This window comes from Notolepis coatsorum, assembly GCF_963971535.1.
Source record: "Notolepis coatsorum genome assembly, chromosome: 13".
In the NCBI taxonomy this organism is placed as follows: domain Eukaryota; kingdom Metazoa; phylum Chordata; class Actinopteri; order Aulopiformes; family Paralepididae; genus Notolepis; species Notolepis coatsorum.
The window spans coordinates 22247210-22262020 of record NC_140177.1 but is presented as its reverse complement, the minus strand read 5'-3'; the positions used below and the strand labels follow the sequence as shown (position 1 = coordinate 22262020).

Here is a 14811-nt window from a genome sequence, read left to right as displayed (position 1 = left end):
TGGCAGATGAGCGTGGAACAGAATTTTTTCTATTATGGGATGGAGAAATGCCAGATCCATTTCCAGGTTGTATAATAGTATATACGTCCAAATCATGTTGTTTTTTCGAGTTATTTGCACCGATCGATGTTCACTGTGTCAAGACGGAGTCTCTCTAACGATAGCGAGTGCCCGGACCACATATGGATGAGCACTTCCGGTTCAAAGGGTCATTTCCGGTTGGCGATCTGCCGATTGGCCACCAGATGGCGTTTTTGAACCGCTAGAGAGTTGAGTGGAGCTTTGCAGTGTGTCTCAGGGCTCCGGAGGGGAAATATGATTTCGATCACAGATTTTTGAAATATTGACATCAAAGACGAGTTACGGCGTCTTCGGCAGAATGAGCATGGCTAGGAATGACGTCTTAACTCGTCATCGGCGATCATAGTGTTAAACTGGGTATAAAATATATAAATTAATACTACTGAGTAATAGTGTAATCAGATGTATGTACAGAGTTGTAGTATTAATACGTACAGTGATACAGGTATAAAGACACTATGGTAGTAAGTCATACTGGCCAGCAGCGGAACTAGTAAGAGTAGGTACGGGATATGTAGGGAGACCGGGGCACAGTGGATCAAGGGGCACAGTGAATCAGTGGCTATTTATAGAAACTTGTACACAGGAATGCCTTGATGATGTCATCAGTGTGTGCCTCTGGTTAATCCATATCTGAAAATGTGTTTAATTTCCAGGCAACACACTTTTGTGAAGAATTGAAAGGTAATCCCTGTTTTGTACCATCAAATGTAAAATTTCGGGTTTCTTAAGTGATTCACTGTGCCCCAGTAAAAGGAGGTTGCTTTGTTTGTTGACTAACGGCAATATTAACTCCTCAATTTAACGATTTTTTATTCCAAATATAACTATATATATATATATTATATCAATCTGTGCCATACTATTGCATGCTTTATCTGGTTTCAGAAAAAATATGTATAATATCTGGACTGATTCACAGTGCCCCAGGTAGCGATCCACTGTACCCTGTTACTGGGGCACAGTGGATCAAATATATTTTTACATTCAACCCCATCTCAGCATCTCATATTTGGCAGTTGGCAGGATATGATAGACATGTTTTATAGAGAACATATTCTGCTATCAATTCCACAGTAGACCAGAACCATGCTGTCATCAAGCCAGGAAAAATGCTGAAATATAAGATTTCTGATCCACTGTGCCCCGGTCTCCCCTACAGATATATAATATCTACAAATAATATTTGTAAAAAGGATTATATATACAGGTATGTACAGACAGATGTGGATATATATATGGTAAGAATAAATATATATATGGTATACTGTATAAAGCATTATTATACATGCTATCATACAGAGTTATATGGGTTATATGCAGGTGTATAAGTAGGTATATAGAAGGATTCTATAATAATCCATGTCAGAATAATCAGATGTCAATAATAAGACATTTCAAGAGGTAGCAAACAGCCGTCCATCTGAGCCAAGGGGACGTCCAGATTCCTACCGGTACGTCCCCCGTGATTTCAATTAGCTAATGGTTTACTTCATGTCCGAAATAAGGCCCAAGGATTATACAAAGAGGCCTATTGATGAGCAAGGACTCCAGTGCGGAGAGACCTTGCCAAGAGCAGCAGCATCTCATCAACACACGAGGGTTTCTCCCAGGAGATACAGTCACAGCCGTACCATCAGTCCAGAAAGGTAAGGCACGATTCTTGTTGATTTAGCACGATTTCATGTCAAATGGTTCAATGATTACATGCTATTTTCTTGAAAGGAAAGATGTAACGCTGGTGTCATTGGTGTTACTGTTACTTTTGCAGTGGTCATCACAATTAGAGAACAATGTCCAGCTATTAACATGCTTTTTTTTATTTTTATTTTTTTTACACAAAATAGGAAGAACATTGATGTTTCATCGTTTTTACACATGCTAAAATAGCAAGAACATTGATGTTTCATCGTTTTTACACATGCTAAAATAGCAAGAACATTGATGTTTAATTGGTATTTTAATACTATTTTCTATTGGGTCACATCTAGTAGTAGTAGTAGTTTTATTCAGTCATCACACACAATACAATGTACAATCTTTCCAGACTGTCAATGGTCTTTGATTTTGGCAGTGATTGAAAGGGTACAGGCTGAAGCATAATGCTTACATGCCTGTCCTATAGTCCTACCAAATAAGCCCCCAAAACAAAAAACTAAACTATAATAATAATAACAAAATAAAGATTATTCACATTTGTAACCCTCAAAAATAGCTATACAAACTATTTTCTTTGAAAACCAGAAGGAAATTACTTAATGTGATCCACAAGTTAACCCCAACAATAGAAATACATCTCCTTTTAACCCCTTTCTTAGCTTTTTGAACAGTAAACGTACAAACATCTCTCAAGTCATATTTGCTCTCCTGCATTTGTTTTCATAAAGATATTCCTATTATTATTATTATTATTATTATTATTATTATTATTATTATTATTATTATTATTATTATTATTATTATTATTATTATTATTATTATTATTATTATTATTATACATGTAGCTATTAGGTTGCTTATCTCTCAGATTTGTCTTGTAAGGCCAAACCCTACTATGTTCTTACTCTTCATCAACTGGAATGTTAATCCCGTGGATTCAAATGATTCTCAGGTGACTCCGGCCCCTGTGACCATGACTCCCTCCTTCGCCCTGGTTCCTCCTCTCCTCCTCCCCCTCCTGCTTCCCCTCATCAGTGCCCAGATCCCCCACTGGGGCCCGTGCCCGGATCCTCCCACCCAGCCTGGCTTCAAACTCGACGAGGTGCCGCCTGCAGACCCACTTACACAGAACACATGGACCCCTGTACCTGTTAACTACAGACAGACAGTCATTAGATGACCCTGTTAACTACAGACAGACAGCCATCAGATGACCCTGTTAACTACAGACAGACAGTCATCAGATGACCCCTGTACCTGTTAACTACAGACAGACAGTCATTAGATGACCCTGTTAACTACAGACAGACAGCCATCAGATGACCCTGTACCTGTTAACTACAGACAGACAGTCATCAGATGACCCCTGTACCTGTTAACTACAGACAGACAGTCATTAGATGACCCTGTTAACTACAGACGGACAGCCACCTGTTAACTACAGACAGACAGCCATCAGATGACCCCTGTACCTGTTAACTACAGACAGACAGCCATCAGATGACCCTGTTAACTACAGACAGACAGTCATCAGATGACCCCTGTACCTGTTAACTACAGACAGACAGTCATCAGATGACCCCTGTACCTGTTAACTACAGACAGACAGCCATCAGATGACCCTGTTAACTACAGACAGACAGTCATCAGATGACCCCTGTACCTGTTAACTACAGACAGACAGTCATCAGATGACCCTGTTAACTACAGACAGACAGCCATCAGATGACCCTGTTAACTACAGACAGACAGCCACCTGTTAACTACAGACAGACAGCCATCAGATGACCCTGTTAACTACAGACAGACAGCCATCAGATGACCCTGTTAACTACAGACAGACAGCCATCAGATGACCCTGTTAACTACAGACAGATAGCCATCAGATGACCCCTGTACCTGTTAACTACAGACAGACAGCCACCTGTTAACTACAGACAGACAGCCATCAGATGACCCTGTTAACTACAGACAGATAGCCATCAGATGACCCCTGTACCTGTTAACTACAGACAGACAGCCACCTGTTAACTACAGACAGACAGCCATCAGATGACCCTGTTAACTACAGACAGACAGTCATCAGATGACCCCTGTACCTGTTAACTACAGACAGACAGCCATCAGATGACCCCTGTACCTGTTAACTACAGACAGACAGCCATCAGATTACCCTGTTAACTACAGACAGATAGCCATCAGATGACCCCTGTACCTGTTAACTACAGACAGACAGTCATTAGATGACCCTGTTAACTACAGACAGACAGCCACCTGTTAACTACAGACAGACAGCCATCAGATGACCCCTGTACCTGTTAACTACAGACAGACAGCCATCAGATGACCCTGTTAACTACAGACAGACAGCCATCAGATGACCCCTGTACCTGTTAACTACAGACAGACAGCCACCTGTTAACTACAGACAGACAGCCATCAGATGACCCTGTTAACTACAGACAGACAGCCACCTGTTAACTACAGACAGATAGCCATCAGATGACCCCTGTACCTGTTAACTACAGACAGACAGTCATCAGATGACCCTGTTAACTACAGACAGACAGTCATCAGATGACTCCTGTACCTGGTAACTACAGACAGACAGCCACCTGTTAACTACAGACAGACAGCCATCAGATGACTCCTGTACCTGTTAACTACAGACAGACAGCCACCTGTTAACTACAGACAGACAGCCATCAGATGACTCCTGTACCTGTTAACTACAGACAGACAGCCACCTGTTAACTACAGACAGACAGCCATCAGATGACTCCTATATGGTCTTGTGACAGCGGCTCAGGAGGTAGAGCAGTCGTCTGGTAATCAGAAGATTCCCAGTTTGATTCCGGCTCCTCCCCGGCAGCGTGTCGACGTGTCCTTGAGCAAAGACACTTAACCCCTAACTGCTCCTTGGTCGCCTTCGCTGTCCGTGGGTCAATGTCTGAGTGAGCAGGTCAATGTGATGCTTACGTTGTAAAGCACTTTGGATAAAAGCTGCTACTGTATATAAATGCAGTCCATGATATGACAACAACTTTTACAGAAACTATCTTATTATAGGCCATCTCTAAATCACTCATAATTAACACATATAGGCCTACTACTGTGTGAATATACTATAAAACATTTGTTTTTCTTTTTTATAAAGACTTATAAGTTATTGATATATGGTCCATTGCTATCAGTGTCCATAACCCATACACATACTCATGAAAGGCACTTTTTTTTTTTTTTTTTTTATTATCTTTCTTCCCCTCCTTTTTCCCGATTTTTCTCCCATCCCACCCTTCCTGGTTGTTGCGTACTTTCCCCTACTGTTGGTCCGGGAGACCGGAGACTGTCACATGCTTTCCTCTGACGCATGTGCAGCCTGCCGGCAGGCCAACCTGGCCGTGCAGGTTCTCACCGGGGAGAGTGTAGCGTGTGGGAGGCCACACTATCTCTCCTTAGTTCCAACCCTTGCTGAGCAGGCGCCCCGACCGAACTGTAGGGGTCGCTGTCCACAACGCCCAGGACCCACCCTTCAGCTTTCCCACCCTCTGATACAGCCAATTGTATCAGTGTGAGAGGCCAGCCAAGCTGATAGCAACGCCGGGAGCCGAATCCAGTGTCTCCCGGTGTTGGTGACGAACGTAATCTCCGTGCGCCACCTGCCCCCCCCATGGAAGGCACTTTAAAGTTTTATTAAAGTTTTACTTTGGTTTATCTTTGTGTTATTCTATCTATTTGAGTTCTATACTCGACGTCACTGTAAATGAGGGAAACCTCAGTGTCCCTTTGGTTTAACCCTTATGTGGTGTTAGGGTCTGCAGTGACCCGTTTCAAGGATATGATGTCGTACAGAACTTGTAAGTCGCTTTGGATAAAAGCGTCAGCTAAATGACTAAATGTAAATGTAAATGTAATAACTACCATGTAGTTGATTTTATTAGAACAAGGCTTCATGATCCACAACACATATATAAGCACAGCAAAACTATGTTTCACCATTTTGAAAATTCTGAAGGTATCTGCAGAAAGAAAGGTACGACTGTGGTGTTAGGGTCATTCTTGACCCGGCAAGGTACAACTATACTATAAAAATACTAAATAATAAATAAATAAAATAATAAAAAAATATACTAAACTTTTTTTCAGAAGTTATATTCTAATATTGTTCTATTATAGTCAGAAAACATTATTATCTATGGGTTTCACATTTAGTATATTATGATTGAACAACCTCATTTTCATCTTAAAAATAAGGGACATGATGTGTCTCGGGGGCCATAAAATCTAATTACAATGGGATTATATGGTTATGAATGCATATAATGTTAGTTAGGATGTAGTATTAACTATATTGAGTGATACTCCTTTCTTTTTAGTGGTCAGGACTGAGTTAGACCCCAGGTCAACATTGACCCGCTAACAACGGTCAGTGGTGCCAATTCCTAACACAACATGAGGGTTAAATAAAGGTTGAATGAACATCATAGAGGAAAACGACAGCAGTGGTAGAAGAAGTACACAGTTCCTTTACTTAAGTAAAAGTAGAAGTACTCAGATAAATGAGTACTCTGGTAAAAGTAAAAGTCCTCCATTCAAATTCTACTTAAGTAAAAGTATAGACGTATTTGCTATTGAATGTACTTAAGTATCTAAAGTAAAAGTATGCATTCTATGTGACGTTTGTGTATTCCAGTGCTTGGGAGAATTCAATCCCTGATCCACTGATCTCTAAAGGTTGTGTTAAAGTGGTAAAAAATATTGTGGAGTAAAAAAGTACATTATGTCCTTTGAAATGTAGTGGAGTAAAAGTATAAAGTTCCCTAAAATGAAAATACTCATGTAAAGTACAAGTAGCTAACAATTTTACTTAAGTACAGTACTTGAGTAAAAATACTTAGTATAACACAGGGCGACAGTGGCTCAGGAGGTATAGTGGTCGTCTGGTAGTCGGAGGGTTCCCAGTTCGATTCCTGCTCCTTCCGGGCAGCGTGTCGAAGTGTCCTTGAGCAAGACACTTAACCTCCTAATTGCTCCTGATGAGAAGGTCGGCACCTTGCATGGTCGCCTCCGCTGTCGGTGTGTGAATGTGAGAGTGAATGGGTGAATGGGTGAATGTGAGGAATAGTACAGCCCCCCCCCCCCCCCCCCCCCCAAAAAAGTGCTTTGGATAAAAATGCTATATAAATGCACCATTTACCATTTACCATCTCTAAAAACATGTGTTTGTCCCAGTTCATGGGGAGATGGTTCGAGATCGCCAAGCTGCCAGCCCAGTTCGAGATGGGAAGGTGCATCGAGACCAACTTCAGCATGAAGATGGACGGCACGCTACGAATCATCAGCTCTGAGATCGAGTGAGTGCCGAACGTCACCGTCGTGAAACATGCCAATTCCCATTCCCACATGCATATTTTCTGTTACCAGATGTATTCATTCATGTTTGTCCCTTTGAAATTGTACAGGAAGAAAGAGTTTAAATTCATGGAGGGCACTGGAGAAATCATTGACCCGAACAATCCTGCTAAACTGGGAATTACTTTCGCCTATGGTAAGAGAGAGAGAGAGAGAGAGAGAGAGAGAGAGAGAGAGAGAGAGAGAGAGAGAGAGAGAGAGAGAGAGAGAGAGAGAGAGAGAGAGAGAGAGAGAGAGAGAGAGAGAGAGAGAGAGCGCGTGTGTTGTGTGTGGGTGCAGGCTGAATGTCTCTTTACATAACAGCACCAGTGTACGGCCTCTTAAAGGTGCTGTAAGTGGAATTCTTCTTTATTCGAGCAAGCGATGTTAAAATATTAGCTCGGACGGTCATCACTGATGTACATTCTTAGTACATTTAGTACATTCTTTAATTAATAGATTCATATATTTACTTATGAATTAATGAGTAGATAATTAGTGATAATTTAGTAGATTCATCCAGTGGATTAGAAATACATACTACGCCATCTCGTATGTTCTCAAAATGTTGTTTAGAATGTACTGGTTATTTATTTTTTATTTTGCAGAACCTGTCAGTGTTCTTCCAAGATAGAAACAGTACAACAACACATATCATCCCACTGATTTGCTCTTTTTAAACCATGTACTGTATATTAAAGGTGCTGTAAGTGGTATTTCTTAAATTCAAATAAGTGGTCTACATGTTAAAATAATAGCTCTACATTCCGACAGCCATCTGCAAATCTGTGTTGGCAAGATTTCTTGAAATAATAATTAAAACAAGTTTTTATAGGGTTCTCTCTCCCGATTGGATAACATGGGAATGGGATACCAGAACATCTATTTTCAGTTTACTGCAGAACGGAGGGACTGGAAGACCCATGTTACTGTCAGAATGTGGAGCTATTTAACACTTATTTTATTTTCAATGGTGGAACAAACTTCCAACCACAGTTAGGACAGCCGAAACACAACAAATCTTTCGCCGTCGACTAAAAACACACTTCTTCAATCAATATCTGAAATGAAAGAGAAAAAAACGAAACCGTCTTTTACTATCATGCACTTTTCCACTAAATAATCTTCCTTTTCTATATTACTACCTACTATACTCATATGTCTCTACTACTATGCACTCAAATCTGCAAAAAAAAAAAATTTCATCAATGATAAAGCTGAGGAAAACAAAAACAAACCCTGTGAACTTGGAAATTACTCAACAATCAACTAGGCTGGGCGGCTGGGTGGCGCAGCAGACTAAGTGCTCGTCACCAACACGAGAGACACTGGTATCGAATCCGGCTGTCAGCATTGCCTCCGGCTTGGCCGGCCGTCATACTGGCTCAATTGGCAGAGTCAGCGGGAGGGAAGCCGGTGGGGTGGTATTCTGGTCGTTGTAAACAGCGACTCCTACAGGTCAGTCAGGGCGCCTGCACAGCGAGGGAGGGAGATGGCGAGGGTAGTGTGACCTCCCACACACGTTACACCTCGCCAATGAGAGTCCGCGCTGGCAGGTGAAAAGATGCTGCTGGCTGTCTCCTATGTCTCGGAGGAAGCATCTGATAGACTTCAGGGCTCCCTAGACTGACCAGTGGGGGGCACATGCGAGCAACGACCAGGAAGGGGAGGGGGGAATTGGCATAACTACTCAATTGGAATGGGAGAAAAACACAGAAAAACAGGAGGAGAAAAAGTGGATAAAAAAAAACAATCAACTAGGCTGCAGTAAAAAAACAGATTTACAACATAAAGACAGACAAGCTGGATGTGGCCAATTACTTAAACATTTTCTTTACAAACATAGCCACAACACAGTTTCTTCCCCTTCGAATGAATATTTTTTATGATCTCTTTCTTAAACAGTACTGTACTGTATATTGTGTATACTGTATGTCTTGTATGTCATAAATGTCTTTAGGAAACAGTACTGTATATCTGTATGTCTTGATGAATTGAAAATGGCGGACCCTGATGTAAACAAGACGAAAGTCTTTTTCTGGTCTGCATCCTCTTAACAATTACTGTATTGTACCCATTCTGCAATCCGTTAACACTTTCAGCGCCAGAGGTCGCTGTTTACTGTTACTGTTGAAAGGCCACCACTTTAAACGAATGGGAATACGTGGCGGTGTTTAAAGCGCTAAAGCTATATTATATATTATAGCTATGGATCTAATAATATAGTTGATTGTCATTGAGTTTCTTCCGGTCAAGATGAAAGAAACAGATAATTTTTCCATCCATACATTCCTGTTTTATATCGTCGTGAATATGAGTGTAGTTTCAGGGCGGTCTGGTGTAATTTCCAAAAGGCCGCCAACGTGTATTCTAGTAAAAGCGGTATCGTTTCTTCCCTGGACTAGCTACTGTTCTCAAATCAAATTTAGATTATCGGTATTATGTTTCATCATGAATGCATGAAAGGGGGGGGGGGGGGGTCGTTTTTCTGTGCTTTGATCGCCACCAACGGAACACGTTACACAGTACATATACACACGCGCTCCGATTGCAATGAAGGCATTTTTGGATCAACGCAATATTGATACCATATAGCCCTTACCTTGACTAGGATCTGTCCCGAAAAGAATATTCGGTAACACTTTATAATAACACTCAGTTATAATACCTTTATAAGGTATTTGTAGATAATGAACTAATCATGAACAAACCATTTATATACATTCGCAAATTATTATTAAATAATTTATAACTATAGTTGTATAACATTTACAAATTAGTTCTACATTATTTATAACTCATTATCAACATTGTTTGTACTTGATTTGTTCATCATTCAATAATGTTGTTTAATGTGTAGTAACACATTTGTAGATGCTTTGAAAAATGGATATGAAAAAACAACTATACCGTACCTCCATTTATTTGTTCATGTTCAACAAATGATTTGTTAAGACATTCATAAAACATCTATAAATCATTTACAGATGCTATTGTGTGCCCTAATCTAAAGTGAAGCCTATTCATCATTAACAAATGTCTAATACAGTTAATTATTTGTTAACTTTTTCATCATCTGTTACAAATGTTGTAGACAGCTTTCGGATACACCCTTCTTTGTGACATCAAACAGTGACAGAATTAGGACTATAGATAAATGCAATTTTATTAACATATAAAATACATGTGCACACATAACATAGTGTAACTTGGGGGGCACTAGGACCCAGGAGTACCCTGTCCAGGTATTGCCAGAGTATGTAGAGGAGTATCACGCAAGTGAGACTTGACTTCATGTTTGTTGCCGTCTGTTTGAATGGAAGCACGATATACATTAGCAGAGCCAAGTTATTCGTGCTGCCCCTCGCTTTTAAAGTATGAGCAGGCTAAACACCTTTTTTGTTGGTAAATCTATCTACAAATGTGTTACTACACAACAAGCGGGCAGAAAAGTGGCAATTTTTTAACTTGAATTTGAGGACTGCATACTTTTTTTGTGCAAACCAAAACAACATACTTTATACTTATAGCACATGTATAAGCCTGGTCTCTTTTGAAAGATGACAAAATTCACTTTTAGTGTTAACGTAATAGAGTAACATAGGTCTGAACTTGAGTTGTAAAAAAAACTTGTTACTCAAGTTTTTCTGTAGTAGTTAGTAGTCCAGAGGTAGTATTTCCCCAGAAGGTGGTATGGCTTACAAATCCAGCCGGAGCCATAGCCTGAAGCCTTATGTAGTAGATATCCAAATTTCATAAAGATCCATTCAGAAATGAGTGATTAGGAGTGATTTTGGTAAACTGTGTACAAAGAAAAACTCAGTTTTCTCATAGACTTCAATTAATTCGGCTGTTTTGCTCTTCCTGTTTTTGTGTTTCTTCGTGTTTTTTTTTTTTTTTATTTAGATTCCCATGTGGGGTATCATTGGAAAGCCACACTCATTGGTTACAACGATCCACAATCATTTTCGAGATCGGATCTAGATTGACGGAACTACTACAGCCTGAGTCGGGAGTGGTATTTTGCGGAAAAACGCGTACTTTGCACAAGCCTCAAATAACGGCATGTAACTCGAGAACCACTGAATGGATTTTGTCGGATTTTGTCGCTATCGACAGGCAACAAATAATCCTTCAATTCGATATATATATTGTATTACAAAATATGCACACCCGATATACACTAGGGGTCGCCAAAGTGCCGGTTGCAAAAATTTCGAAAAACTTCCCATATGAGGGACCTTGCAGCTTATGAGGTTTTTAAACAACATTATTTAATGATGAACAAATCAAGTACAAACAATGTTGATAATGAGTTATAAATAATGTAGAACTAATTTGTAAATGTTATACAAATATAGTTATAAATGATTTAATAATAATTTCCGAATGTATATAAATGGTTTGTTTCATCATCTACAAATACCTTATAAAGGTCTTATAACTGAGTGTTATTATAAAGTGTTACCGAATATTCCAATTATCTGATCGCCATTCCAAGTATTGATGTCGATCGTGTTTCTAACGTAATCCAGCAATGAACATGAAGCGGGAGAGCTTAATTCTCATCGATGCATGCGTTATAAGCGCTTGGCCTGCCCGACTAGATCGACCGACGACCCATACCACATAGTTTCAAATGGAGTGCAATAGCGGCTGCAAGGCGGCAGGTGGCGGTATTGGACTTTTGCGATCTCAGACCCATCCCCAGTGATAACACAGGCTCCCTGAATGTTTTATGAATGGAAAAATCGAATAAAATAAATAATGATGAAAACCCGAGTATACTCTGGTTTTCGGGGGTCCTGGCGCTCAGCGTTCGGCGAGTTAACTCGACTATAGTCGGGTCCGGCGCTGAAAGTTTTCAATCAATCAATCAACACTGCAGCACCCAAGTCTCAACACTGTTTGATGAACATTGTTACTCAGCTGAAAGAGTTGTACCCTTCCTGCTGACCTGTTGTACAGAACTTGTAAGTCATAAAAAGCGTGGATAAAAAGCGTCAGCTAAAGGACTAAATGTAAATGTAAATTTGATGTAAATATGCGTACTGTCTCCATGCCCACCCACCTGTGTGTTCTCCTCTCTCTCTGTTTACATCGCTACCAGTCTTGCCCTACTCTCCCTACTCGATCATGGGCACTGACTACGTGAACTGGGCCCTGGTGTACTCCTGCACCGGCATCGCCAATCTGTTCCACATCGATTTCGCCTGGATCCTGAGCCGCAAGCGGACTCTCCCGGCAGCTGACATAGACAAGGGCAAACAGGTCTTCATCAGCAACAACATCGACATCACCAAAATGACCGCTACCAGGCAGACGGGCTGCGGTAGCAAGGAACTCTGAGTGACGAGCTGCGGTGGAAACGGGACAGCAGCTGGCGTTGTCGAAAAAAGGAACATTTGTGGAAATATATATATCACTGATTCAACTTATTTTTTGACTAATATTGAACTAATTTTCAGATGATTATGATATTATTGGCTGAGGAATACAGTCATATTGTCACTTGAGTAGTTACTTTTTTTTGCCATAATAACAACAAAAACAGTTTTTCATAACTTTTAGTATTATAATCATATTAGGTTAGACGGTTATGACCTCATTTGGATGTTTGTGCCACAAACGGGAAACACAAGGCTCCTTGTTAGGTCAATAAAGATGTAGTGGAATCAATACCATGTGAGCTTGAGTGTTGTTAAAGTTTCCTGTTGCTAGGCCTCTAAATTCATATAGAGAGTTAAAGGGGCACTTCACAAAAAACAACGCTAATTTATTTCGCACATAATCTTACACACGTTCAAAAACTCGAAACAGTTTTGCACACATTCATAGTTTGACAGTTATTGAGAGTAAATGAGTTTGAATGTGGCCACCAGTGATGTCATTGGGGACATTGAATCCCTGTGTTGTGTTAATTACAGCTCAGCTGAAATAATAATGTAGCAGTCCATATAAGGCAGGGTATTGCTATGTTTTCATCTACATGATTTCATGGTGTCCTCAATGATGATGATCACTGGTGGCCATATTAAAAAAAGGTATAACTAAGTATATTTTCTAAAAGTATATTTTTAGTATACTTTTTATGTATTCAGAAAGTATACTAATTAATAGACTAAAGGTGTGTTGAATTGAAACCACTTATTTAGTGTGTTAAAGTTGTACTTAAGATGTGCTTAAATATATTGAAATTATACCTTTGATGTATTTTTGGTTACTTTTGCTTACCAAAATAGTACATTAAAGTACTACAACATAAAGTAATAATACCCAGTTCATGAATGTTTTTACATTTGCTGTTTGTTTGTTTGTTTGTTTGTTTGTTTGTTTGGAATGAATAGAAGACTAACTCAATACTTGGCATGGATTTTGAAGATGGTCAACACAGTGCAAAGATGCAACAACAATGATCACAGATGATCACCAACTAAACAAAAACACAAATGAGGATCTTGTGGATTACCAATTTAAGTTTAGTAAACATCTCTTTTTAAATTAGTACATGAAAGTACCAAAAATACGGTACATTGCAAATATACTTGCAGAAACATACATATGGGTAGATATATACTTTTAACACACGTAATATACTAAAAAATATACTTTTAGTATGGAAAAATATAAAAATGATTGACTTGCGAATGTCACGGCTCAGCATATTGAACCCAATATGCAGACAAAGGGAAAAGGCAGACAGGTCTCGTTAAAACCCATGTATAGGGCCAATTTGCCTATCTACACCAGGATACATCTTGAACGCGCTCACAACACTTTGACTTGGGCTGTCTTGTTACTCACTGTTTGATGTTGTTGATTGTTGCATCTTGATGGATTCGAACCGGTTGATTTTATGGAAGGAGTTGTGTAAAAGTTTCAAATAATAATGGGGGCAAACAACGAAACAAGAACAGGCTCCAGACTTGAACTAAAATGTTTCAACCGTGGCGAGCCTGAACACTACCAGGTTCGTCACAATACTCTGAACTATTTATTGCCGAACCACTGCTGCCTGGGCGAAGTGATTTCATCACCTCAAAAGCCCTGTTGCTTTTTTAAAAACTGGGCTTTTGAGGTGATGAAATCACTGCGCCCAGGCAGCAGTGGTTTGGCAAAAAATATGTATATCTGCTTAGAAAACAAAAACGTCAAATCTTTTTATTTTTTTCACGTGGTAAATACACTGGTCACAGCATGTTTACAGGAACGTTTTGGAGTTGTATTTGGAGTGTATTTTGTGACTGTTGGGAACTAAGCTACACTGGCATACCTACTTTCAGTGAATGACACTAAGCTAGGCTAACGGTGCGGCTGTTCCCTAAGCCTAATGCATGCACAGAGGAGAAAAGGGTATGTATCTGCTTGTCTAACTCCAGGGTAGATGGCAAATAAGCTAATTTCCCAAAAAGTTGGCATGTTCCTTTGGGGCTGTGGTTATCCTAGACCAATGAAAGTAGTAGTCTGTACTGAGTTCTGACGTTAACTGTACTGACTTATCTCCCATAAGTCTCTACGACAAACGGTTCATGAGATATCAAATGGTTATTTCAATGGACAATGATGGAAAATAATTCAAATAAAATACAGATGTGAAAAATTCTACTTCATGCCTACTGGCCTGCTGTTAGTCTATGTGCCAGGTTCTATCCACCACGGTCTTGTAGTTGGTGAGACACA

General features: G+C 39.8%; 1 protein-coding gene across 1 annotated transcript; it reads left to right on the top strand.

Moving 5' to 3' along the window:
• Positions 1-1640: 1640 nt before the first annotated feature.
• On the top strand, positions 1641-13307 carry apoda.1 (apolipoprotein Da, duplicate 1). The gene is made up of 5 exons (XM_084327805.1): positions 1641-1730; positions 2693-2842; positions 6973-7094; positions 7203-7288; positions 12242-13307. Exons 2-5 carry the CDS (start codon positions 2714-2716, stop codon positions 12478-12480), a joined length of 576 nt encoding a protein of 191 aa, XP_084183931.1. The 5' UTR covers positions 1641-1730; positions 2693-2713; the 3' UTR covers positions 12481-13307.
• The last annotated feature ends 1504 nt before the right edge of the window (positions 13308-14811 follow it).